This window comes from Borostomias antarcticus (genome assembly GCF_949987555.1).
Source record: "Borostomias antarcticus genome assembly, chromosome: 25".
Classification (NCBI taxonomy): Eukaryota; Metazoa; Chordata; class Actinopteri; order Stomiiformes; family Stomiidae; genus Borostomias; species Borostomias antarcticus.
Window position 1 is genome coordinate 13,339,371 of NC_140258.1, and position 25,931 is coordinate 13,365,301.

At 48.4% G+C, this 25,931-nt stretch overlaps 2 protein-coding genes across 2 annotated transcripts in view; both read left to right on the forward strand.

Moving 5' to 3' along the window:
• The window catches only part of LOC311326073 (uncharacterized protein), a gene marked incomplete at both ends in the record, with an annotated part of 19,433 nt that extends 12,662 nt beyond the window's left edge, over positions 1 to 6,771 (forward strand). The window contains 7 exons of the mRNA XM_084458913.1: positions 1,494 to 1,538; positions 1,634 to 1,666; positions 1,938 to 2,084; positions 3,506 to 3,682; positions 5,382 to 5,472; positions 5,933 to 6,010; positions 6,554 to 6,771. Coding sequence (XP_084315039.1) covers positions 1,494 to 1,538; positions 1,634 to 1,666; positions 1,938 to 2,084; positions 3,506 to 3,682; positions 5,382 to 5,472; positions 5,933 to 6,010; positions 6,554 to 6,771 — 789 coding nt within the window. The remainder of the gene's footprint in view (positions 1 to 1,493; positions 1,539 to 1,633; positions 1,667 to 1,937; positions 2,085 to 3,505; positions 3,683 to 5,381; positions 5,473 to 5,932; positions 6,011 to 6,553) is intronic.
• A 9,115-nt stretch (positions 6,772 to 15,886) lies between these two features.
• The window catches only part of col21a1 (collagen, type XXI, alpha 1), a 31,533-nt gene continuing 21,488 nt past the window's right edge, over positions 15,887 to 25,931 (forward strand). Inside the window, exons 1-10 of the mRNA XM_084458655.1 lie at positions 15,887 to 16,051; positions 18,937 to 19,067; positions 19,414 to 19,974; positions 20,139 to 20,304; positions 20,422 to 20,650; positions 21,550 to 21,723; positions 22,370 to 22,447; positions 23,530 to 23,538; positions 24,176 to 24,259; positions 25,491 to 25,553. Coding sequence (XP_084314781.1) covers positions 18,971 to 19,067; positions 19,414 to 19,974; positions 20,139 to 20,304; positions 20,422 to 20,650; positions 21,550 to 21,723; positions 22,370 to 22,447; positions 23,530 to 23,538; positions 24,176 to 24,259; positions 25,491 to 25,553 — 1,461 coding nt within the window. The 5' untranslated portion in view covers positions 15,887 to 16,051; positions 18,937 to 18,970. The remainder of the gene's footprint in view (positions 16,052 to 18,936; positions 19,068 to 19,413; positions 19,975 to 20,138; positions 20,305 to 20,421; positions 20,651 to 21,549; positions 21,724 to 22,369; positions 22,448 to 23,529; positions 23,539 to 24,175; positions 24,260 to 25,490; positions 25,554 to 25,931) is intronic.

Sequence of the window (25,931 nt, forward strand, 5' to 3'; positions counted from 1 at the left end):
ACAGCAACATACAGTAGAGTACACTAGTACTAGTATACTTACAGGTAGCAGAAGAGTGGCATAATACTTCTGGACAAATTGAAGGTAAAAAATGAAGGTAAATATAAATTGGAGTTTAATGAATTAATTTAAGGCAGCAACAGTAGCATACTATGTATATTGCGTCATTGTGTTGAATAATGATATAAAATATGATTTAAAGTTAGAAATCACATACACTGTACAGCTGTTCAGCAAGATTCCACGACCAATATATCTAACGTCGTAGTAAAGTCATGAGAAGGACAAATGAAATATCACATAATCCAGCTCAGAGATATACTGTATGTATAATTCATTCTTTACATGTCTGGTGGAGGTGGTGATGGTCATGTTAAGGGCAGTTTATGGTTTTAGGTTTCTGTGGTGTCAGGAGCAAAGCCATCATATAACTCACTGCTACCCCAGAGTCATCTGAATCTGAGTCATCTGTCACTCGTCCCAGAGTCATCTGAATCTGAATCATCTACAGTATGACTAGACCCTGCTCGTCACTACCCTGGAGAGTTATCTGAATCTGAATAGGAATCGGAGTCATCTGTCACCATATCTACTGCTACTCCAGAGACATTCATATGAATCAGAATCAGAATCTGGATTTGGTTCTGAATCTGAATCATCTGTCACCGGACCCACAGACATCCAGGGGAGCGGAACAAACAAGTGAATAATGAGCGTGTTTCCCTTGACTGCGTTGGGGCTTTGGTTCTCAGACAGCTGCTCAAACTGTACTGACTGGATCCCATGATGATTGTGTTGTTGGCTGCTAGTAGTGAGTGTGAGAGAATCCATCAGTTACTCACTGATCTCTCTCCAATGTCGGCTCTCACCTCAAGATACACCCAATATTAGACACAACACAGACGTACAACATTTCTAGAACTTTCATCCCGACATTAATTCATCAATGATTCATCAATAGTTGGTTTTAAGTGCCTTCATTTGTTGTATTGAAGCTGAGGTAAAGGCTGTTATAGGATTGCTGTAATGCTTTTCACAGCAGAGGATGTCTGTGATGTTGATGAATATACAGAGGAAATACACATCGTCTACAGACAGACTTTCAGAAGCACATGTTTTTGTGACATCACCATACATCACAACAGAGGCCGGCCACTCCAGGGACACACTGAGCGCGCTCACATCCTGCCTCTGGACGAGAGAGAGGGCCACGATGGCAAAGCATTGTGGGCCGTCAAAGAGTGGTGGAGATTAAAATGTCCTGAGGGTTGATGTACTATATGAAGGGCAAAGACCAACAGCAGGAGTGAAGGCCTTCTTCTGTTCCAGACTCACATAGAGATGAGACACTTCTGCTCTGATATGTTCAGACAGTCCACGACTACTGAGAGCTGAATAGACCTCAGCCTGTTCCGAGCCGTGAAGACACACGATGAACTGTGAGGTCAAATACCCCCAAAGCATCGTCATTTTACCATAACCTTTTGTTTCAGGGAGATAATGGCATCCAGGGCATCCAAGGTCCTAAAGGAGCCCAGGTACAGTCTGTTCCAAGACACAATTCATCTTCTATAATATCAGTAAAGCTCATTTATGCGTTAGATACTCACTGTGGTGTTATTTCTTTTCAAAGGGAGAGAAAGAAAAGAAGGGCCCTAAAGGCGCGGTGAGATGTGCCTTCTGTGTTTTTCTGCTTTCTTTCTTGTCCAGTGCCAGAGTGGCGAGCTCCAAGCCTCATTCTAGTTTATTATTGTAATATTATTCTAGTTATAAAATAGCTTCAGCATGGTTGGATTTCTACAGCTCTTTGTGTAACATGACAAATGTAATGTTTGGAGATACATTCGCCCAGTGATGTTGAACACTGCACTTGCATGTTTGTGGGCACGTGTATGTGTGTGTGTGTGTGTGTGTGTGTGTATCTATGCATTCTGAAGGTGGGAGACCAGGGTAAACGTGGACCCCTGGGGAGCCAGGGGAAGAGGGGTTCAGGGGGCGAGGCCGGGAGGAAAGGCCCAGTCGGAGTCAAGGGGGTTCGGGGAGACGGAGGAGTGGTCGGCTTCCAGGGACCTCCAGGACCACCGGTGAGTCCAGTCCAGACCAGACAGACAGACAGCGGGACAGACAGACAGACAGACAGACAGACAGACAGACAGACAGACAGACAGACAGACAGACAGACAGACAGACAGACAGACAGACAGACTGACAAGACAGACAGACAGGGAGACAGACACACATACACTGACTAGACAGACAGACAGACAGACAGACAGACACACACACACACACACACACACACTGACAAGACAGACAGACAGACAGCGGGACAGACAGCGGGACAGACAGACAGACAGACAGACAGACAGACAGACAGACAGACAGACAGACAGACAGACAGGATATGTTGACCCCTACTAGCTGTTCTCCATGCAGCAGCTGCTCTTTCAGGAGTCCACACAACACACAGGAACATCCACGACTCAGTTCACTAACAAAGTTCACGTTGTCTTGGGAGGGAACCACACAAATGTTGAATAGTAAAGTATTTATAGACTGTTGGAGGCAGAGAGAAAAGGAGGGAGTCGTATTATCTGACTGCAGTCAGATGTGAGTCACGTTGTTCAACATGATCTGAATGACCTACTTGCTGCACTTAGTGATCAGACACACAACTTCCTTTCGCGTACGAGGGAATGTAGAAATCAGCCACAATAAGCGCTGGTCTCCTCCAGTGCACCAGTCACCATCCACACTGGTTCACCACAGGCCATCGTGTCTTTGGTGAGGCATCAGAAGAGACCCTGATAGCACCCAAACCAAAGTAGTTATTCTTTTAGCGTTCACTGCCGTCATTAAAGACAATTGGTGCTCCCAGTGAGTGGTGAGAAGGCCGATGTTGGAGGCCTTTTAACAGGAGCCTCATTAGTGCTGGTGATTTAGTGACTCACAGCCAGGGTTTCTGGTTTGTTAGGCAGTAAATCCATAATGAGCTTCGATCGTAAAGAAATATGGTTGGCTGCTCCCCTCCCCTCGTTCTCTCCGGGCCCACCCAGCACTTATGCTCTGCTCTCAGAGGCCGCCATGCCGATAGGTGAGCCCCGCCCCTTCGCCCCTTCCTGTCACATCCTGTTATGTTTCCATGTTTCCTGCCGGCGGTACCTCGTCCCTCGGGTGTCTCCTCCTGTGAGGGACGCGGTCCTGATTGGTCCTGATTGGTCCTGATGTCCTCGGCCAAACGTACACTTGAACATACTTTCGCGGTTTGTTTGACTTACTGCACCCCCAGAGCCAGAGCACTTTTGGGAACCTGTTCATTCAATCAATCAATCATCTTTATTATGCAGACTCATGGTCCATTACAATACACATACAACTAACATTTTAAAAGGAACCAGTGTTTCCACATACAGCAGGATTGCTTTCAATCTACAGTGGAAAGCATAGAGTGCATTTTGAGTGTTGGTGCTCCGCTGTCTGACCCGGGCCCTGCTGTGTCCCCCAGGGGCCCACGCTCCCGGCCCAGCACGTGATCGAGGTGTGCAAGCGGGTGGTTCTGGAGCAGATGTCCAAATTCGCCAACTCAGTGAAGAGGACGTGCGCCGCCGTGTGCCCGCTGTACGGCGAGGTGCCCATGGGGGCCCCTGGACCCCCCGGACAGAGTGGACCGCCCGGACCCCTTGTAAGGATCAATTTAATTAATCAATTATGCAACTCAAAACTTTTACCAATGCTTTCATTGGTTTTTCAGCTAAAGTTTACAAAGAGATTTAGATGCTATTGCAAGTGTTTTGATCACCCAGCCCCTCTCCGGCCCCCAGGGATGAATTCCTTCCTGGTTTATTTGAATACGGACAGATACAAACACATTGGCACCCTGCGTACACTCGCCTGATGCGTTGCACCACAGTATGCCCTGATTGTGCAAACACCTGTCCCAACACATCATGGGGATCGCTTTGTAAGTCTCTTTGGGTCTGCTAAATGGCTGTAATGTAATGAAATAGAGTTTATTTTGTAGCTTTTCTTTGGGGGGGGGGGGGTGTGCCTCGCAGGGAATATGCCCAGTATGGACCTGGCTGCTCCAGGACGATTCCTCTGAGCCTGGTTAGACTTCCAGGTGCTTCGCTCGGCAATTCTGCTGAGGCACTATGAACATACATTACCTGTTAATGTCTCTCTCTGGCCAAGGGAAAAGCTATACAGTACAAGCCTGGAGTGAGAAAGAGGCTGAGAGAGAGAGAGAGACAGAGAGAGAGAGAGAAGAAAGGGAGAGCGCTAGAGAGAGAGAGAAAGAGAGACGAGAGAGAGAGATGAAGTATTTGGCAGTGTAGGTTGGAATGAAAACATTCAGACTTTCCACGTCCCTGTGAAGACAAATAAGAAGTCACAGACGAAGCTCTAGCCGTGCGCTGAGCACTTCTTGGAGGGGTCGTCCTTCTGCTCTCTGGAGTGGAAAGAGCCTTTTCCATATCTGTTCCTAAGCCCTCAGTAGGGACCCACCCTGTCCAGAGTCCCCTCACTTCCTCTCCTCTCAGATCGATAAAAGTAGCCACAAACGTATATAAATACTCCACTTGTATTGAGCTGTCAAGGCCGCTGGTCACTTCCCCTGAACACCCAGTGGAGCTGAATGTAGCATCCCGTGGTTTGGCAGTAGTCTAAGCATTGTATGAGAGACAGATGAAATCAGTTATTATTTCTTTTCCGTATTTTGTTCAGACATGTAGGTTTCAGTCAAGCCTCCATAGCCTGCCAGTAGTTGTCATATAACTGTATCAACACTGAGCAGAGTGCCACAATAACCAGGCTACTTATTCCTAGCCAACTATTGTACTGTAAACCTTTTCTTTTAGCACACTTCCTACGCCTACATATACTTTACTAGTGATTTGACTGTAAATGTCAGTCCCAAGGTCTCTAATGCAAGTGAGAGCCAGACAAGCTAAAAATGTACATATTACTGGACACATTCCACAGAAAGGAGACACAAGCATCAGTGAAGCTGCATGTTTTGTTTGCAGGTTGATGGTTATTGTGTTTGCAGGGTGACCCAGGGGTTGATGGTGGGGTGACCCAGGGGTTGATGGTGGGGTGACCCAGGGGTTGATGGTGGGGTGACCCAGGGGTTGATGGTGGGGTGACCCAGGGGTTGATGGTTGGGTGACCCAGGGGTTGATGGTTGGGTGACCCAGGGGTTGATGGTTGGGTGACCCAGGGGTTGATGGTTGGGTGACCCAGGGGTTGATGGTTGGGTGACCCAGGGGTTGATGGTGGGGTGACCCAGGGGTTGATGGTTGGGTGACCCAGGGGTTGATGGTTGGGTGACCCAGGGGTTGATGGTTGGGTGACCCAGGGGTTGATGGTTGCTGTGTTTGCAGGGTGACCCAGGGATTGATGGAGTGGACGGAGAGTTGGGACAGCGAGGCTTCTATGGAGAGGCTGGAGACCCAGGCAGAATAGGATCAACAGGTGAGACACCCAATAGTGTGTGTGTGTAGGTGTGTGTGTGTGTGTGTGTGTGTGCATGCATACATGCCTATGTGTGTGTGTGTCTGTCTCTCTTTGCGTCCTTGCATGGTGAATTGCGTTGTATTGTTCTAGAGCTGGTATAACGTCATGCTCATAGTCCATTGCCCCTCAGCCAAACCAATGAAACTGTACGATATTTATGAGCCGTTTTATACATTGATTCAGCGATGACCTCATCAATGCACATGGTCATTAATCAACATGAACAGCTTCTTCTGCTTTCTTTCTCTATTCCTTTATTTATTTATTTATTTTATTTATTTTTTGGGGGGGGGGGGGTCTGTGGGATGTTCAGGGTATATATTATCATCTACAATGTAATATTGTTATTGTGTGTGTGTGTGTGTGTGTGTGTGTGTGTGTGTGTGTGTGTGTGTGTGTGTGTGTGTGTGTCTGCCAGGTGACCGAGGAACGCAGGGAGACAAGGGAGCGAAGGGCCACGGCCTTCCAGGCTACATGGGAGACCAGGGGCCCAAGGGTAAATCCTTCTCCGCATCTGCATTGTCCCGTTATATCTAGGTGAACAGCTGGATCTGTCAGTCATGTCTGGATGAACAGCTGGATCGTTCAGTCATGTCTGGATGAACGGCTGTCTCATTTATAGCATGTTCACACCTGATCTAAGAGCAGCAGACAGGACCCTGGACCTTGAGTGACCCCATGTTCTAGTTAACCTTTATGCAACAGAGACTGAATGACAGAGCAAGAGGGAAGAGTGTGTTGACGTTCTGACTCTGTGTAGATCTTTACCATATAACTACAGTACATACAGTATACTGACTCTATATCTCTGTCATTCCTATGACAGGCTAGCTCCCCCTTTCTACAGCCTCATGCTCAACCCAAAGCTATTCTGAATGGAGCCACAGATACCTATGGCTTTGACACTGATTCTATCTCTCTCTCCATCATCCTCCCTCCCTCCCTCTCCCTGCTCTCCTCTCCATCACCCTCCCTCCCTCCCTCCCTCCCTCCCTCCATCTCCCCGCTCTCCTCTCCATGTCCCTCCCTCCATCCCCAGGTCAGCGTGGGCGTCAAGGCAGGGTCTTCAACGGTCAGCCAGGCCGGCAGGGAGAGAGAGGTCACGGGGGTCGGCCGGGCCTGAGGGGTCACCCCGGTCTGAGAGGGGTACCTGGCATCTGTCTGACCTCTGGCTGCGCCCTGCTCAACGCCTCGGTCAGCACCCCTCTGCCAACGCCCATGCAGGCGACCCAGAGGTTGAGGCAAAGACGCCCCTAGAGACGCACAGGAAGCAGGAAACAGGAAACGGTCAGCAACATTGGTCCTGCTGATTGGTTGTTGAGACAAGGGGGAGGGTAGGAAGAGAGGGAGAGAGGGAAAGGGAGAATGAGGAGTTGTCGTTTGTTAATAAATGTATTAAAGTGTGGTCAAATCAAATGCTTCAATGTAAATATGCATACATCTCCAACCCTGAAAGACTCACACTGACACCATTGCCATTTGACCCCCTCTGAATCTGGAAATCTTCTCTGGAAATTGTTTCTGGCAAATAAACATTCCATGTTCGTGGTTCATTTGAAAGACCGGTAGTACAATGTATAAAATTTAAAATCTTTGTTTGACACGTTTTATTTAAACTGATCTCACATGAATCCTAGATGTCTTCGAATATCACTGTTCTTTATAATAAAAGTCCAGAAAACGACCGCTAACTTGTTTTACTCCACCAACGGTTCTCTTTGATCAGCTTCTTTCCTGGGTGGTTTCAGGAGGCTGATCGTTCAGTGGAAACCACCAAACATGGAGTGTTTAGATCATGGTGTGTCATTCATGTCAGAGTGAATGAAACCTAAAGCACAGATTTAACCCTAATGTTGTCTTATAGTCAAAATTGACCCGCCACTATATTTAACAACAGAGAAAATTATAAAAGTATTTTTTTTTCCAACTTTAAATTTGATGACTTTTCCTAGAGTGACCCCAACATTAGAAAAAGTGAAACATCGCCTTTGTACACCACTGAGCCTATCCAGATCGGACCGATTTCAACCAAGTTATAGGCACAGCCCCATTGAACCCCATTCAGTTGGGACTGCCTGCCATTCATTCTCATTCTCATTGGAGACCCCTAGATGGCCTCGGGGAGGGCCACAGACACAGGGTCTTCTCCGGGGGGTGCAGGCTGACCCGGGTATGGCCCCTTCCCGTTTTTTCCAATGTTTTTGTTTTGTATCTATTATCTTATTTTATTCTTATTTATTGTGTGTTGTAATAAAAATGAGTGGTGTCCACCATTAAATACAGTCTTTATGCACTGTGAAGAAGGAAAACCCAGATATCCACACAGTTTGTGATGAATGACAGGTTGTTTCTTTGTGCAAAACAGATTTGGGATTTAAAATTCAATGCTGCTTTATTTTCGGGGCCTAGTGAAGGCGGGTCATTTTTGACCCTCAGGACAGGAGGAGAACAGAATGTTAACGAGGCTACGGGAGAGAGTTAAATTAAACCCAAACACACCTGTAGTGAACATAAACGTCAAATTAGAAAGAAATCTGTGTGGAACATGAGGTTATTGTTTGTTTATGCCAGAATTTATGAGCCCCACTAGTGATGTTGTGTCCACTAGTGATGTAATGAAACGGTCTATCAAAGCCTCCCGGCTGCACAGCATGTTCTTAGTTTGGTGTACTGTTCCTTTAACTGGAAACATGTTGCAGTGATTTCTGGCTACTATGAAAACGAATGATGCCACCCAGCAGGGGTGCATTTGATTTGAGCTTTGGTAGGGACACACTGGGTTGTTGTTGTTTCACGTAGTGTGGATTGAATCTGGGTGGTGGCCGAATCAGATTAATTTCCGTTGCCACTGATTGGGCCTCTCCTGATCCTGCCTTTCTGCTGCTTTGACCCAAAAAAATCTTTTGTCCATTTTTTTCTTCTTTTTTTTCTGATGGCATTTTGCCCTCCACTCACCATCCATAAAAGGGAAATGATTGACAATATCAAACTACTTGCAGACATGAAACAGCTGAGCTCGCGAGGCAGGCACTCGCTGGGTCACAGAGGCGAGGGAGGGAAAAGTAGGCTACCGTACGTTGTTGATTGGATAGCTTGCTGAACGCAGCTGTCAACCAGGCCTTAATTCCCAACTGTTTTGCTTTCGCAAGTGAATGGTAATTAAAAACTACAGTTTTCACTCTGCATTATTTTTGGTAGGGACAATTCGTGTTTCCGTGGCTTTGGTATGGACATGTCCATAGCGTCCATACCTAAAACTACGCCTATGCCATCCAGCACCTTCAACCTAATGTAAGACACAATGGAAACCTCCCATTCACCATGTGCAGTAGGCTAGCCTAGCCTCCCATTCACCATGTGCAGCAGGCTAGCCTAGCCTCCCATTCACCATGTGCAGTAGTCTAGCCTAGCCTAGATGCTGTGCGATGGTCAACGTCTAATGGGTTTTTCCGACCTGCTCTTGGGATGATGTGTCAACAGTTGACGGCTCTCAAGACCAAGGGCACAGCTTTTCTTCTATTTATAAGTAGCCTAGTTGTTGTGGAGATGAACGTATAAACAGGGCTCACGTTCTGTTCCATGTTCCACACAGCTGCTCTGCTAGTTTCCCTAGTTCCCTCTGAGGAACGCACTTGGAGTTCCCCATGTTCCTCCCCTGCTTTCCTCTTCTTCTCTCCTTTCTGCACCCTTCTCCTCCTCCTCTCCCCTTCCCTCCTCTTTCCTCTCCTTCTCTCTCCTTCCCTCTCTTCCCCTTCTCCTGTCTCTCTCCTCCTCCCTCCTCCTCTTCCCTTCTCATCTCCCCACCCTGCTACACTCCTGACCTGTAGAGTGGTTTCCTGAGAGAGACCCACCCTGATGGTCTTCCCTCCCTCTCCTCCTTTCCTCTCTCCCCCTCCTCTGCCCTCTCTTCTCTCCCCCTCCTCTGCCCTCTCTTCTCTCCCCCTCCTCTGCCCTCTCTTCTCTCCCCCTCCTCACCCCTTTCCTCTCTCCCCTCCTTCTGTTCCCTATCCTCTCCTCCTTTCCTCTCCCTTTCTCCCTCATCTTGTCCCCTCCTCTCCTCTCTCCTCCTCCTGTCTCTCATTTATTTTCTCTTCTTTCCTCTCCTCTCCTGGTCCCTTCACCTCTCGTCTCCTCCTTTGCTCTCCTCTCATCTTTCCCTCTCACCTTGGACCCCTCCTTTTCCCTCCCTCTCTCCCCTCCTCTCCCTCCCTCTCTCCCCTCCTCTCCCTCTCTCTCTCCTCTCCCCTCCTCTCCCTCTCTCTCTCCCCTCCTCTCCTCCTCTCCTCTCTCTGCAGGCTGTAGCATCCCGGGGCCGCTGCCGCGTCTTGCGGTGTAGGTTTCTCAGACGAGGAGGATGCTCTGGCTCGGGACAACTCTCTCCATGGAAAGTTGCATTATTCCACTCCTCCGGCACTCTCTCTCTCTCTCTGTCTCTCTGCAGTATATCTCTCCCCCTCTCCCTCCTCTCTCTACCCCTCAGCAGCATCATCACACTAACCACAGCGGCAGACCGCACCAGCGGCGGCGTTAACGGACGTTTATTGCTCGGAATCCTGAACCGTTACCGGCGCTCCTCCGGCGTGGGTCGGCCGCCAGCGCAGAGAAGGGCGAGGCGGAGGTTAGGGCGAGGGCGAGGGCCGAGGCTCACACAGACGGAGACGCTCAGTCCGACCCGTCTACGGTCACCCAGGTAACGCCGTCCACGGGTCCACGGGACCCCGGTACTGTTCGGTCCATCAGTGGGACCAGCCAAGCTCAACGTAGGCTACCTGTGTGAATGTGTTCTATAAAACACACAACGCCACGTCGCTAGAGGGGAGAGAGGAGCGTCTGGGCGGCGGTCGCACAGCTGTATCGTTTTACGCACGTTTCTCTCACATCTGGCCGTTTTTTGGGCCGCTGCACGGACGGGAGAGAACCCGAACTTACCCAGCATTCCCCCCTCCTCTCTCATTCCTTCTCTCCTTTCTCTCCGCCATGCCCCCTCTCTCCTCTCCTCCGTGGCCTCTGCTTTTCTTCTACACGAACAAAAGAGGCCATCCGCAGCAGAACGGTCTTCTCCTCTCTCTCTCCTCCCCGTCTCCCCTCGGTTCTCTTCTTCCTCTCCTCCCTCCCTTCCTGCCCCCTCCCTCCCCCCCCCTGCAGAACGAGCCAAGCTCCCCCCTGCCCGCTGCCGGGTCTACCTGTGTGGTACGGTACGCCCCTCCCCGCTGGGGGGCGGACCTGGGGGGGGCGGACCCCCAGGCGTTGTCAGGTTTTCCAGGTGTTCCTGCGCTCAGCCTCATCCATCACGGCCGTGTACAGCTCTGACCTGACCATCCGTCAGGAGCCGGGGCCGGCCTGTCAGACGGCCTGTCAGCGAGGAGGCTGCGCTGTGCAGACGCACACGAAGTCAGCCCGATAACGCCAACTCGGGACAATTAAACCGGTGGGGCGGTCACGGATTTTCTGGCTCCGCGCTGAATGGAATGCGCCTCAGATAGTTGGCTGGTTCGAGGTGTTTGACCCGGGCTGGTGGCTCCAGCACCACCGGGGGGCGCTGTCTCTTCCAGTCTCCCAGGTCTGATGGAGGAAACAGGCCCCAACGCTCCGGTTTACTACAACCTCTCAGGGAGTCTGGAAACAGGCCCTGTGGCAACACCGTGTGTTTGTTTGTGTGTGTGTGTGTGTGTGTGTGTAATGTGTGTATATATGTCTACATGTGTGTGTGTGTGTGTATGGTATGTGAAAGGTGTAAAGGGAGCTGTTAGCTGTTTAACGGTACCTGTGAGATTCCTGTGTCTCCCATCAATCTGAACGTGATGAGAGGGAGGTGATGATGGCCTTCTGTTAGAAGCAGGGTCCCGAGTGTGAGTGTGTGTGTGTGAGTGTGTGTGTGTGTGTGCGTGTGTTTGCGCATGTCAAAAAAGCAGGTGTGTCTCTCCAGCTTGATGCGAATTCAAATGTGATTGCTCTTCTGTACAAATGCATCATAGTTTCCTGGTCACCTTTCATAAGACAAAGTCGTCTGACCGTTTCCTCAGAGCTCTGAGCTGTGAAACAAGATGTCTGACCACGTTGGGGAATGCACCCTTCACCTTTTCAGTTATTTTAGTTGTCATTTACAGCAGGCAGCGACGTCACCATGAGTAAACATTAGAGGCTTCACATTTATCACAATTTGGTGACTCAATTCTGATTTATTGCTTGGGATGTCTCTCTACAGTTTGTGAAAAACCAACCCCAGTCTCTGTGGGCTCACAGGAGTTCAGGCTGTCGCTCTGTACTCAGAGAGAGCTAGCCAGCTCACACAGCTAATAATAGTCTCCTTCTTTCCTTGATCTGGAACAGCTCCTCATGGAGTCCAGATAGGCTAAAACACAGTCCACATTGTCTTATCCGATTGGAGGTCCTGATGACTGACAGCTGCTCAGAACCACTCTCAGTTACCAAAACGTTCCTCTTGTGTGATCTCCTGGCGCATAAAGGGCTAAAAGTCAAAGGGGTGGAACAGAAATCCTAAAGCGAATGTGACGGCAACAGCAAGCAGCCGATTTGTTGTTAAATCTGTCTAGTTGTGACTGGGTTAAAACGTCCCCGTTGATCTCAGATGGAGCTGAGCGCGCTGGTTTCCAGTGGCATGACTCCTCAAGTGTCCCAATGTGCAAGCGATTATGGACAGCAATTGTTGCCCAGTGAGCCGGGTCGTCTGGCGAGGGAATAAAATACTTTAGGGTACCCAGATGTAGGTCCGGGGTTTTTAAACAGGGTCTCTTTTGGGGTGTGTTACCGTGTGTAAAGCACCGTGTTGAGACTAGTAGGCCATTATGAGAGGCCTAACTCATACAGGCACATACACATCATCTGATGTTGCCTTCAGGATAAAACAATCATAAATCATGCGAGGTTTAAAGCCACATATTAATCAGTTATATTGGCATGACACAAGACTGATTATAGGCTCCGCCCCTGCTTGAGAGGAGCAGTAGTGCAGAGAAGGGCGAGGCGGAGGTTAGGGCGAGGGTGGCGACGCCGAGGCTCACACAGACGGAGACGCTCAGTCCGACCCGTCTACGGCGGCCACCCAGGTAACGCCGTCCACGGGTCCACGGGACCCCGGTATGTTCCGTACATCCGCGGGACCAGCCGAGCTGAACGTAGGCTACCTGTGTAAATGTGTTCTATAAAACCCACGAGGCCACGTCTCTAGAGGGGAGAGAGGAGGGTCTGGGCGGCGCGCGGCGGTCGCACAGCTGTATCGTTTTACGCACGTTTCTCTCACATCTGGCCGTTTTTTGGGCCGCTGCACGGACGGGGGAGACCCCGACTCTACCTTGGTTTCCAGTGGCATGACTCCTCAAGTGTCCAAATGTGCAAGCGATTACGGACAGCAATCGTTGCCCAGTGAGCCGGGTTGTCTGGCGAGGGTTTTTTAAACGGGGTCTCTTTTGGGGTGTGTTACCGTGTGTAAAGCACCGTGTTGAGACTAGTAGGCCATTATGAGAGATGTTGCCTTCAGGATAAAACCATCATAAATCATGCGAGGTTTAAAGCCACATATTAATCAGATATATTGGCATGACACAAGACTGATTATCCGCTCCTGCTTGAGAGTGGCAGTATTTCGAGTGAAAGCGAGTGTGCCCTAGAGGTCATGAACCCCGCGAGGCTCCGCCCTGCTGAGGATTGCGCCCTACTGTACAAGCATGACACGGTTCTTTAGCTAGCGTGTGAAACATGATCAGGCACGCCCACCTGGGAAGAGCAGTGGGATGGGCTTCTGAAGGTAAGGATGGGAGTGGCTGATGTGGAAAAGATACAGTTACTGTAAACCTTTGTAGAAAAAATATAATAAAATAGCTCTTTGTCTAGCTATTGTTAGGGTTTGAGGCTGGTGGAGGTCGGACCCAAAAGCAGACAGCAGGCAGCGCAGGTTCAGAAAGTAAAGTTTTAATTCCAAAAATAAAACAGAGGAACACTGTTCCACTGTGGGTGGAAACACAATGAACCAACAGAGGAAACAGGAGGGCATTCATACTCTGGGAGAACAATCAAGGAACAACGTACAGGTGTGCAACAAGACATAACGAGACACAGGTGCAGACAATCACCCAGACGAGGACATGGAGGGATTCCAACAAGACACCAACACAAGGACAGAGGGAACCAGGACACAAGGGAAGAGAACAGGGAATGAGGCTAGGACTGGGAATGGGACTGAGCAGGGCGAACCAGGGGTTCGGGGCGAGGGTCTGGACCGGGAGCGAGCAGAGTGGACCAGGGGTCCGGAGCAGAGGTGAGCAGGGCGAACCAGGGTTCTGGGGCAGGGGTAAGGGTCCAGACTGGGAGCAGGGGGTGAGCCGGGTTGGACTATAAAGACAGGAATGCATGTCTGTCTCATGATTAACTTGAGAACCCGGCGGCATGGAATTGATATACAGCAGACTTTCTCAGGACCCCAGGAGGGGCAATGTCGCACGCTCGAGAAAGCTACAAAAAACCATCCCATTGTGTCCTGTTCCAAGCAGGCATGTATCCAACGGGGAGAGGACCCTGCAAGCAGAAGCTTACTTTGAACAAAGGGCCATGGCTGTATTCTGACAGGGCTGGACTGGGACAAGAAATAAAACTGGCTCAGCCCACCACAACCGATCAGACCACCCACCAGTTCACCATCCTTGCGGTCCCCTTAAATATGCTTAGCTTACAGTACCTACTACAAAGCTGAGTAGTAAGTTCCATGGACAAGTTTAAATGGACCAGTGCCCTCATTGACTCTGTCTGTCATCCTAGCAGGCTCAGGATGGACAAAGTAGCCTAGTCAGCCAGCCTGGTCCGCTGTCTCTCTCTCTCCACTGCTAACTAAACCTGGCTTGGCTAAACATAAGGAGAGATAATTACAAATGATATATCCTAATACCTGGCTGAAAATAATCATAGGACAACAGCTAGTTTCTGCCAAAAGCATTGCTATATACAATGATAAGTCACACAACTAGCCGGTTGCATTTTCTTCTAGCCCAGCAGCAGCAACTGCTAGTCTGGCCCAGATAAAGTTAGTAGTGCTAACGCATTTGGCCCGAAACTTCACAACTAGCAAAGTGCATTTAGGAGCTATGCTAGGCTAGCAACAAAAACAGTCTCCCTGCAAGTCTAATCGTGAGTCTACTCCGTGCTTACCGCTTCAACTACACTCTCCTCCTGCTCACTCTGTCTCTGTTCCTCCTGGACTTCCTGTCACCCGCCATGGCGGGTCCTCATCACCTCTCCTTCAAACCTCTCCTTCAAGATCAACTTCCACCTGCTGCTGCACAATGTCGGCTGCAGATATTGAAGCTACTGCAGCCCCTGCAGAAAGCATATGTTATTTTAGCGAATTTTGGCGGCATCCAACTCTAAATTCTTATTATTTTTGGCCCGCAACTTCTCCGCACGCTTGCGCGTTTGTTTAGGCTTCTCCATGCTCACGTCCTCATCCATCCAGAGCCTTTTTGCTCTGATGGTCCACGGCATCTGGCACAAGAAACAGAGACGACGGATTGGGTTTGGGCCAGCTCAGTTTCGGTAAGCTATAGAAAATGAACCAATGAGCCACTGTACCTGCTTGATGGACAGCTCTTTGCCACTCCCCCTCTAGCTAGCTATCAAGATAATAATGACTGATGCCTTCTGTTTAGCACAAATGTTACAGGGTTATGCCAGCAGGTGCTCAGGAACCAACTGGAAGCACAGTCTCCAATGTGACGTTGTTCTGAACGGGCATTGCACCAGTAGGCTAGACCCTATCGGCCAGGGTTACACCTCACGGCATGTCGATATGCTTCATGGATAAGCAGCCTGAACCAGAAACAGACCTACAGAAATGTGGAGATGCAAAAAGGGAGGAGAAGAGAAGAGTGTGGGAGAGGAGAAGAGTGTTGGCCTGCCAGCCAGCCGAGGCTGTGAGTTCTGGGGAGCCTGTGTGAATGCATGCAACCCTTATCTAGCTGCTAACTCATGGAACTCTCCATTCTCTGTTTATTCTCTAAAGAACCAAAGAACCACTACATACGATCTCCAAACCCTCAAGGCTTGGAAGGATGCTATCCTTGTTACTTTGATTTTCCCTCTGCACTGACAGAAAGGGGCTGTCTCTCTTTCTCTCTCCCCCCCCATCTCTCTCTCTCTCTCTCTCTTTCTCTCTCTCTCTTATCTGCTTCTCGGTCCACCCCTGGTAATTGAGAGTGGCTGCTGGCCATTAAAAGTATTGGAGAAAGAGAGAGAGAGCGAGAGGGGCGGGGGGGGGGGGTATAAGAGGGAAAAGATAGAGAATGAGAGAGCGAGACAGAGAGAGAAGAAAGACAGGGAGGGTGAGAGAGAGAGAGAAAGAGTGGGAGAGCATTGCTGGAAAGTGGATGGAGAGGGCAGTCTCTCACTCACAGGAGGAAGACCTGCAGTGGTGAAGTTTCTCCAGACCCAGCCTGTCCTGCCTGAAGCTTCACATGCAGCCATGGCTGCCGGACCCCTATGAAAGGTTAGGGAGATACTGACACGAGGGCGCCGACTACTCTCTCCTCTGGTAACTTTAAAGACTTTATTTTGCAACTCTTTTTACTTAGAGCTTACTTAGAGATTGTTTGATACTGATATTATCATTAAAGTAATTCCTGATTAGAGATAGCGTATTGTGACATTTGCATAGTACTTTCAGACTAAGGTACTGTACCTGAAGTACTACAGGCCTTCTGGATTCAGTGCAGATTCAGTTCATTCTCCATTGAGGGGCAATGGCTGTTAATTGATGTCGGCTTCTTATATTAGTTGTATTTCTCCTGTCGTTGTAAGAGCGGAGTCCTAGTTGACTCATATCTGTGACAGCGTTGAAGACATTCAGAACAGTCTCTTGTTTGTGCCACTGCATGGAATGAATGGAATGATTTAACTGAAGTTTGCTGGGCGCTTCACTCTCATAATTCCCCCTTTTTTGTGTGAATCCATACAAGCAACAAGACGAGGGTGTTTGCATGCCTCCTGTCTACACAGGTCTCTGCTGGTGTGACAGGTTTATTTGAAAGTGAATACTAGGCGATCCTAAAGCTGAGTCTGTCACCCAGGCTATAATGGGAACATGTTGGCCATGAGTAAAAAGTGGACAGCCCGAGTCCACGGTCATGATTTGCATTTGTGGTTTTGATTATTTTAATTGATTTCAAGGGAGAGCTAATGTTTTGGCTTTTCCCTTAGTGCCTGCGGAACTTGGCAGCATTTAATATTCCCCTTATCTTGGCAACGCTGTCGTACATACGGAACAGCAGTTGTTGATTTTGGGAGGGTGTAAGCTTTTTACGGCTGTATTTAAAGCAATTTAAGTATGCAAATGCAATGGTGGACTTTTCGATGCTGTCAATTTCAAAGTGCAGGTGTGTAAATGGCTGTTTGAGTGGATGCACTAAAAGCTGCATTAGACAGCTTTTCACGTTTGTTTCCCTTGGCTTCCAGTACAGAATATGTGAAATTTTAAGAGTACCAAGAAACTGGAAAACTACACGATCTGTTTCTCCGTCTGGTTGTTATCGTCAGTCTATCTTACTATGAGGTTAATACTACTGCTAACACCTGATCTGGTGCAGTGGGACGAATCAATCAGTTGTTCATTATGAGCTTCCTCCTTCATTCCATCCTTCCTTCCATCCCTCCCTCCTTCCCTCCCTCCCTCTCTTCTCCAGCTGGAGCTAAGCCAGTAGGCCCCACATAAATCTCTCTGTACAGATTGCTACAAACCGGAGGAATAACTCAGAGCTCAAACATTCCCCAGAGGATTTTCAATGTCATGTTTCAGATAAATGTTTCGCCCAACGCGCTAACGTTACTGCACGTCTGCCACCTGAATGTGTTTCTTAAGCGTTTGGGGGGCTTTGGAAGGGGATGTTTTCATGTGCTGCATACCAGGTTTGTGGGCCGGCCTGTCATGGCGTCATCAGCAGCATGGAGGAGGATCATAAAGTGTCTTACTCAGCCCCTAAAATGCTGGAGGTCAATGAACGGGTCGTAGAGCTAGAGAACGCCATATGGCATGGAGGGCTTTTCTAGGGTTTCCTCTTGAAAAACTCCTGAACCTCCTTGCCTGTTGCTTTTTCCTTGTCATGACTACATGTGTTTGGTCACTGTCCAGGGCTGGAATCTCGCTGTCTGACTCTGAAAATGAATTCCATGTGGGTCGATCAGAGATGTAGAAAGGTCCAGTTTTGGGGGAGAGAGAATCAGCGGAGGGCCTGTGTTTATGACGCTGTTTCCAGCTGACTCCCTCTGAGACCTGGATGAGAAGGAGAGAAGGAGAGGAAGAGAAGAGATGAGAGGGGATGAGAGGGGATGAGAGGGGAGGGAAGCGTAGCAGCAAATGGCGGCCGGCCTTCACCTTGGCAGCTTGGCGCCACGATACAGAGCCGGGCTTCAAACCCCGGTTCACAGAGTGGAAAAACACAGTCATGTCATGAAAGTGACAGCTCACTGACTGAATGCACAGATACACTTCCTGTATGCACACTGGACAGATTTAGTTCCTGGTCACTGCTCAATTGACCTATCCACATCTGTGGACTGTCTCAGAGAAGTATACTATGGCCTAGCTCGGTGATGGGTCAGGTTGAGGCACCGTGTCGTGCTAACCCAGCCCTCCGTCCCCCCATTCTTTCCTCTGAGGACCCCCCCCCCCCCCCCTCCCCCCCCTCTCTCTCTCTCTCTCTCTCTCTCTCTCTTTCTCTCTCTCTCTTTCTCTCTCTCCCTCTCTCTCTCCCTCTCTCTCTCCCTCTCTCTCTCTCTCTCTCTCTCCCTCTCTCTCTCTCTCTCTCTTTTCTGTCTGGATCAGCTCTGGTCCCCATTTACGGCTTCTTTTTATAATGTCTGCAGTTTCTTACTCTCACTTGCTGGAAACTGCAATAAAATACACAGTTTCCTAAAGCGGCCAAGGGGAAACACAGTGTGATCAAAAGTCGGTCACACACACACACACACACACACACACACACACACACACACACACACACACCCCATAACCCACATGTACCACTTCAAATTTGCATCACTGACACACCTCTCATTCTCTCTGGCATGGGCATCCCTCCCATTGTAAGTTGCTTCATTATGTTTGCAGCAAATACAATGAACTGACTCGGGAGCCTTCAAGCATGAATTCATGTAACAAGTATGATATGTGTCCTTCAGTTGTGTTCTGATATATATTAACTGACATGAATGTAAAATCACAACAGCAATACCACTGGTTTCGGTCAAATACTTGGGCGGCGTTTGATTTACTTCAGAGTTTGCACATTTGGGAGTGTTCCGTTGGTTTGTGTCGCACTGGGTGATCTAAATCGAGGGCACCCCAAGTATTTGATTGTATTTTCGGAACTGTATTGGATCCAGGTCTGCAATGCATGTGTCTCCCTCTCCGTCTCTCTGTAGGTGCTTGTCTGGAGTGTCTCAGTACATCAGCAACATGGGCTGCAAAACCAGAGCGGTGCACCGTGTCTTTCAGTGTGTGTGCTTCATGCTCCTTCACTTGTTCTGCACAGCACAAGATGAGATGAGATTAAGTAAGATCCTGCTTCTGTCTTCACCGTTCTACCTGCTCGATTATTGTCAACAGTTATATTGGTGTGGTTGTCAGACCAGCCCGTAAGCAAGATTATGCTCGAAACCTACATAGAGACCCTTCTTTTAAGGCCACATATAACTTTAAAATAAGTGAAAGATCTTCATGACACTTCATGGAACTTCATACTTTCAGAACAAGTGACCTGATGAAGAGCCTAAAATCTTGAGGTCCATGCTCCTACAGTAGCTGCTCGTTTCATGCCAGTCCTAGTCAGTATGGTATTTGGCGACCACATAAGGAGCATGGATCGACACGTCTATCATCACCGCCTCTGTTTCCTGCAGGTTGCAGAACGGCTCCTAGCGAGCTGGTCTTTATTCTGGACGGCTCATGGAGTGTCGACGACATCAACTTCGAGATCGTCAAGCGCTGGCTGGTGAACATCACGACCAGCTTCAAAATCGGAGAGAAGTTCACTCAGGTGGGTGTGGTCCAGTACAGCGACAACCCCATCCTCCACATCCCTCTGGGGAACCCCTACTCCAGCGAGGAGCTCATCAAACAGATGGAGAACATCGAGTACATGGGAGGGAACACCAGGACGGGAACGGCAATACAGTTCGCCACGGAGAAACTGTTTGTAACGTCGAAACGTGGTTCGAAGAGAACTGCCAGGATCGCAGTGGTCCTCACAGATGGGAAGTCCCAGGATGAGGTGGCGGAAGCGGCCGAGGCCGCCAGGCATCAAGGAGTGATCCTGTTTGCGATCGGCGTGGGGGCGCAGACAGAGGAGTTGGAGTTGAAGGCGATCGCCAATAAACCCTCGTCTACCTACGTGTTCTACGTGGAGGATTATAAAGCCATGTCCAAGATCAGAGAGGTCATACGACAGAAGCTGTGTGAAGGTATACATGTTTAGTATGAGGTGCAAGTTGGCCTGAGGAGATTGCATCGGCGTTGTACTGTATGTAAAGTGATTTGGTAATTTTGTCTGCTCTCTGTCTACACCTCCACCTCTGCCTCTCTTTATCTCTCCCTGTCTCACTCCTGGTTCTCTCTCTCCTTACAGAGATTGTTTGTCCAGCTAAAATCAGTGTGGACTCTCGTGATGAGAAAGGTTTTGACCTTCTGATGTTCCTGAATCTTGCCAAGAAGGGAAAAAAGACCCAGGGATCTTATTATGGCACCAAAGCGTATGAGGTGTCTCCCCGAGTTGACCTGAGTATGAGCACCAGGTACGGTCCAGCTTCCACCCTCGCAACAGCTGTTCATAATAGGGGAGCGTTAATATCACTGCGTGGTTGGGTAGCGATGCCGATGACTGATCTACTGTTTTATGTTTGACCTGTCAGGGCCTTGTTTCCAGATGGCCTGCCCCCCTCCTACGTGTTCGTCTCCACCCTGAGGTACATGGGCTCGTTGACCATGGAGGAGTGGGATCTGTGGCGGATCCAAACCCTGGACAACAAGCCTCAGATGGCGATCACACTCAGCGGCATCGACAGCACGGTCAGGTTTACCACCACCAGCGCCGGACCCAGCTGGACTCAGACTGTGGTCTTCAAGCGGGAGCTGTCCAGGGTGGGTTACAGATTCACCATGACCACAGAGAAAAGGACAATTATAATGAGTGATACTACTCACCACATCAACGTCAATGAAAACGTCTGCATGGTTGCATGCAATGTGTAAGGGTATGGGCGTCCATGGGGGTGTGTGCGTGTGTGTGTGTGTGTGTGTGTGTGTGGGGGGGGTGATCCATGGAATAAAATGTGTGTTAAATCAAAGACTGAGAAATTAGCCACATTCCTATTCCCAGATGCTGGGACGGAAGGATTGGGATGTAACAGTATCTTAAAGGGATACAGCAGGCTTCTTGCAGACGATCTGAGCTAATATTTCCTACTGGCCATGTGCTAGAGCCTCTTTACAATGGCTGCCTGACATGCCTGAGCAAAGGGTCTTGGATTCCTCACATTCTAATGACCATATGGATTAATGATTGAAGAAAAAAAAAGAAAGAATAAAAGTTGATGTACTGGACTGGTGGACGTTTGTCCCCTGGACTTCTTTCCATCTTAAGTTCCAAGGCGTTCTGATTTCCTTTCTACCCCTAACCCGTGTTCCTAGGCTTTCTGATGCTGTCACCCCTGTATTATCTGCCTTTCAGTTCATTTGATAAGATAATAGGATGTGTTGTTAATCATGGTGTGAATTAGTTTATTAATACAAAAGATGTCCTGCCACAGGCAACAATTGCAAAAGTGTTTGTGTGCTGTAGCACATTAATTTACAACATAAATAGTGAATAAATGGCCAGCACTCTGTAAAAGCTTGTTCCATTTTCACTTGAATCGAGGCTCCTGTCAAGGAAACGCTTACAAAGATTATAATGTGAGTTCTGGTGATCGTTTCACTATTCACATGGAATATGAAATAATAGCATTTTCCCTCTCTTTCTGTCTTTCTGACCAACACAGAAACTATTTGACGAGTCATGGCACCAGCTGCGTCTCCTGGTGACGGAGCAGGAGGTGACTCTGTATGTGGACGACCTGGAGATAGAGACTCTTCCTCTGAAAGCTTCCATCGGCATCTTCATCAACGGCAAAACTCAAGTTGGAAAGTATGTCAGAAAGGAGTCTACGGCCCCGGTAAGTTGACCAAACCACCATTGTGTGTGCATGTGCGGTGGCTGGTGTGTGTGTGTGTGTGTGTGTGTGTGTGTGTGTGTGTGTTTAGCACTAGCAAGATGACAAATCTATGAAAAGTAGAGGAAATGGCCTTACAGCAATGGATCATTGGATCACAAGGTTGATGTCATGGTGTGCATTACTGTTTCCCTCGGAAACGTACTGTCCTGACCCCAGCAGATTAGAGAGACTTGGCACAGAGAGTCTCTTCACTGGTCTCATTAGGCTCTGCTTTATCTGGCACTGCTAGCTGACACTTGACGTGCCAACATTGCTCAACCTGCAATCAATCATAATTATGCAGCGCTGTAATTAGTTTGACATGATGTTGAGTTTTAAAAACAGCTTTTTATGCCTAAGGCAACTATCCTCTGCTTGAAAAGTGCAACTACTGTACAGTAGAATTGATGTTCATGTTTTGCATCTGTCCAAAATTTGTTCAAGATATCACGAATACAAGTATTACATTTTGTTGAACTTTACTCCAACATGTTTCTTATTCTAATTATTATTAATTAACAGTGTTATTTTTATTTCCTGCATCTGTATGTTAAAATTGAATCAAATATAATTTCCCACAATTTCCCACATTTTTCGTTTCAACCAGTTTGAGGTTCAGAAGCTGAGGATCTACTGTGACCCAGAGCAGAATAGCCGAGAGACGGCGTGTGAGATCCCCGGGGTTGTGAGTACGACGCCTTGACCAGCACCTGACCGCCTGGGCCTGGTCTTGTAATCAGTCCACTATCATCCATCTTTGTTTCAGTATAGCTTCCACCATCTCTCCACCTCTATCCACTTCATAATATTCAGCATTATTGACCACAGTGCACACGTACAGTGCAGAACATGATATCCCTGTACCTTAGTATTTCAAGGCTCAATCAACGGTAAATAGATATCTGATGAAACTAGTAATAAGCGATTGGTTTGTCTTGTTTACCAGTTGTTCATTGCGGGACTGTGTTCCCAGGATTATGACTCGCCTTCAATCCCCTTTGTGTCAGTCCTGTCCTTGTCTTCCTGTTACAGTAGTAGCATGTTTCTGTTCTGTCCTCTGCGCCCCAGCAGTGGCGTGTCAGAGGACGACCTCCTCCTCCTCATTGCTGTGTTCTCCTGCTGCCAGACAGTAACAGGCTGTATCAGCCAATCTCGTGTTGTCTTGGCTGTTGCTTAAACTACTCAACTCACCAGCCTGCTAGCCGGTTGTTTGCTAGGGCGGCTGTAGCTCAGTTGGTAGAGCGGGTCGTTCAGTGATTGAAGGGTCAGCGGTTCGAATCCCAGCTCCGACTGTCCACATGTCGAAGTGTCCTTGAGTAAGACAAGTAACCCTGAATAGCTCCCAATGAACAGGTTAGCACCTTGCATGGCAGCTACCGCCATTGGTGTGTGAATGGATGAATGAGAGGCCATTGTAAAGCGCTTTGAGTGCCGCTAAGGTGGAAAAGCGCTTTATAAGTGCAGTCCATTTACCATTTGTCTGTAATCGGTGATCACTGAATATCAGTTTGAGGAGGAACAGAGAGGGAGAAAGAGAAAGAGAGTCCCAGAAAACACAACACAGCGCCACTGCATGCCTGTATCTCTCTATCTCTCTGTGCATGTTCTGCCCTGCCTCACTGATTCTAATCCAGTCCCAATGTTGTGGTCTATTATCATGTGATTGGGATTGGAGGGTGGCACCGTCCATGACATAATCTATTATCATGTGATTGGGATTGGAGGGTGGCACCGTCCGTGACATAATCTCGCTTCTTCTGTTTCCAGGACGGAGAGGTATGTATGTGTTTTGGCTGAAGGCTTTGCTCACTTACAAAGTAACCCCCTCTAGTTTCATATCCAACACTGAGGTAAGGCTGTTTCATATTATGACCTTCTGCTGAAGTTGAAAGTTTTAATAGTGTAAGTAAATGTTTTGTATACAGACTCTGACTGGAAATGCACTCCAGATGATTGAATAGCATGTCTAGCATAATGTAAGCCTGGCGTCTCTCAGGTCTGAGTTTAGAGAGTCCAAGTTGACCCATCCAAGCTGTAGACGGCTGAGACAGAGTCAGAGCTGCTCTGAAGGAGTGATACAGGCTGGACCATAACAGAGGAATGCTTTGTCTTGGCATCCAGCTCTCTGAGAGCGGCTGCTGGCTTGTAGAGGATCACGTATTCATTAAAGGGCCGGGCACATTCTAAATACCACTTCTGCTGTTTGCTTGAGCTCAGTTTTGTGGGATTTGCACTAAATAGCCAATTGGTTCCAGAGAAGTACAATGAAGCACAAATAAGTAATTGAAATAAATCAAATACTATTTTAATCCAGAAAGTCAAATGTGATAGGCCAGAAAGGGATAAATTATATCTTCTTGGAAATAATGTTTGTTGTCTGTATACTGAATGATTTATTTTTTATCATTTACAGTGTGCCAATCTCCCCATGGACATGGAGCCCACTCCAGACCCCTGTGTCTGTCCTCCTGGGGCCCCTGGCCCCCAAGGCATGAAGGTTAGCAGCACAGTCTATCTATAGACACAGACACTCATGGGAGTCTGCCTGGAGCGAACATACTGTAGCACTTGATGAGAGCAAGGTTCTGACGGGTTCCGAGTCCATCCCAAATTGGTTTCTGGATAGAACTTTGGCTCTGAATCAGGGATCCCTTCCAGGGTGTTCTGGGGAGAATAAACTGCTGGTTTAGCCTGAATAAAAACCAGCCTGGCGTTTAGGCTAGAAGCCTCTGGGAAAAGTAACTGCTGAAGCAGGACAGACTCTATATCCCTCTCTATAGAGCACATCCCTCTCTATAGAGCACATCCCTCTCTATAGAGCACACCCCTCTCTATAGAGCACACCCCTCTCTATAGAGCACATCCCTCTCTATAGAGCACATCCCTCTCTATAGAGCACACCCCTCTCTATAGAGCACATCCCTCTCTATAGAGCACATCCCTCTCTATAGAGCACATCCCTCTCTATAGAGCACATCCCTCTCTATAGAGCACACCCCTCTCTATAGAGCACATCCCTCTCTATAGAACACACCCCTCTCTATAGAGCACATCCCTCTCTATAGAGCACAGAGTCCCAAAGCCAGAGAACGGCAACGTCCTAAAAACGTTTCACAAAGTACCTCTAGATAAACATTTCCTTGTCAACAAACCCCTTTATAGGATAGAGGGCCTACGTCTGCGTATATTGTTGTTTATAAGGTCAGAGCTGTTTTTTAATGCCCTCTAATGATAGATCCTGTTTACTGTGAGACAGGCATGGCTGGGCTGCAGATGGGCCTGATCAGCTGACAGGGTTCTGTTCTACACGCTCTGCTGGGGGAGGCAGGGTTAGGGTTAGGGTTAGGGTTAGGGTCAGGGCTAACCCTTAGACAGATGGAGGGAGTCTGAGCAAGGCTCAGTAGAGAGGCAGAGCCTCTGGGACTCAGGAACATGGAGACAGAGTCAGATGCAGGAATGAGTGTCGAGAGACAGAGTCAGCGTGAGAGGGAGAAATAGAGTCGGTATGAGGAGAGAGAGGCTGAGGGAGGCTGAGAGGGACATGGAGGCAGACAGAGGGTCAGGGGAGAGGCTGAGCGACTAAGTCAGAGTGAGAAATGAGACTCAGTGTTGGAACATGGAGGCAGAGTAAGAGGCAGGAATTAGGCAGAGGAAAAATGGAGTCAAAGCACAGTCAGCGCAGCCTTAGCTGATTAATGAACTTGTTGTCATCTGTCATCATGTTCTAGGGAGAGCAGGGGAAGCTGGGTGAAGCTGGTCGGCCTGGTCCAGCTGGTGCTGAGGGTAAGCCTGTGAGTACTACAATATACTCTATATATCAACATACACGGAGAACTTCATATACCAACTTAAAAACACCTACCCTAACCTAACCCTATACAGTAACAGTACCACAATATACTTAACACACACATGCACACACACACACACACACACACACACACGCACACAAACACACACACACACACATTAGCGATAGCACAACTAAATATTCAAACATTGGATATAAACTGCATAGGAAACCCACTAACAAACAGCAAATGGTTGCTGCTTACCGTTGACATGCAACGAGGTGTGACATGATGAAAGCTGAAGTGAGAACAGTTTAACACCACATTAGGAGCAGACGTCAATTACAGAGAGGATTGGTGCTAACAGCCCCCCTGCTC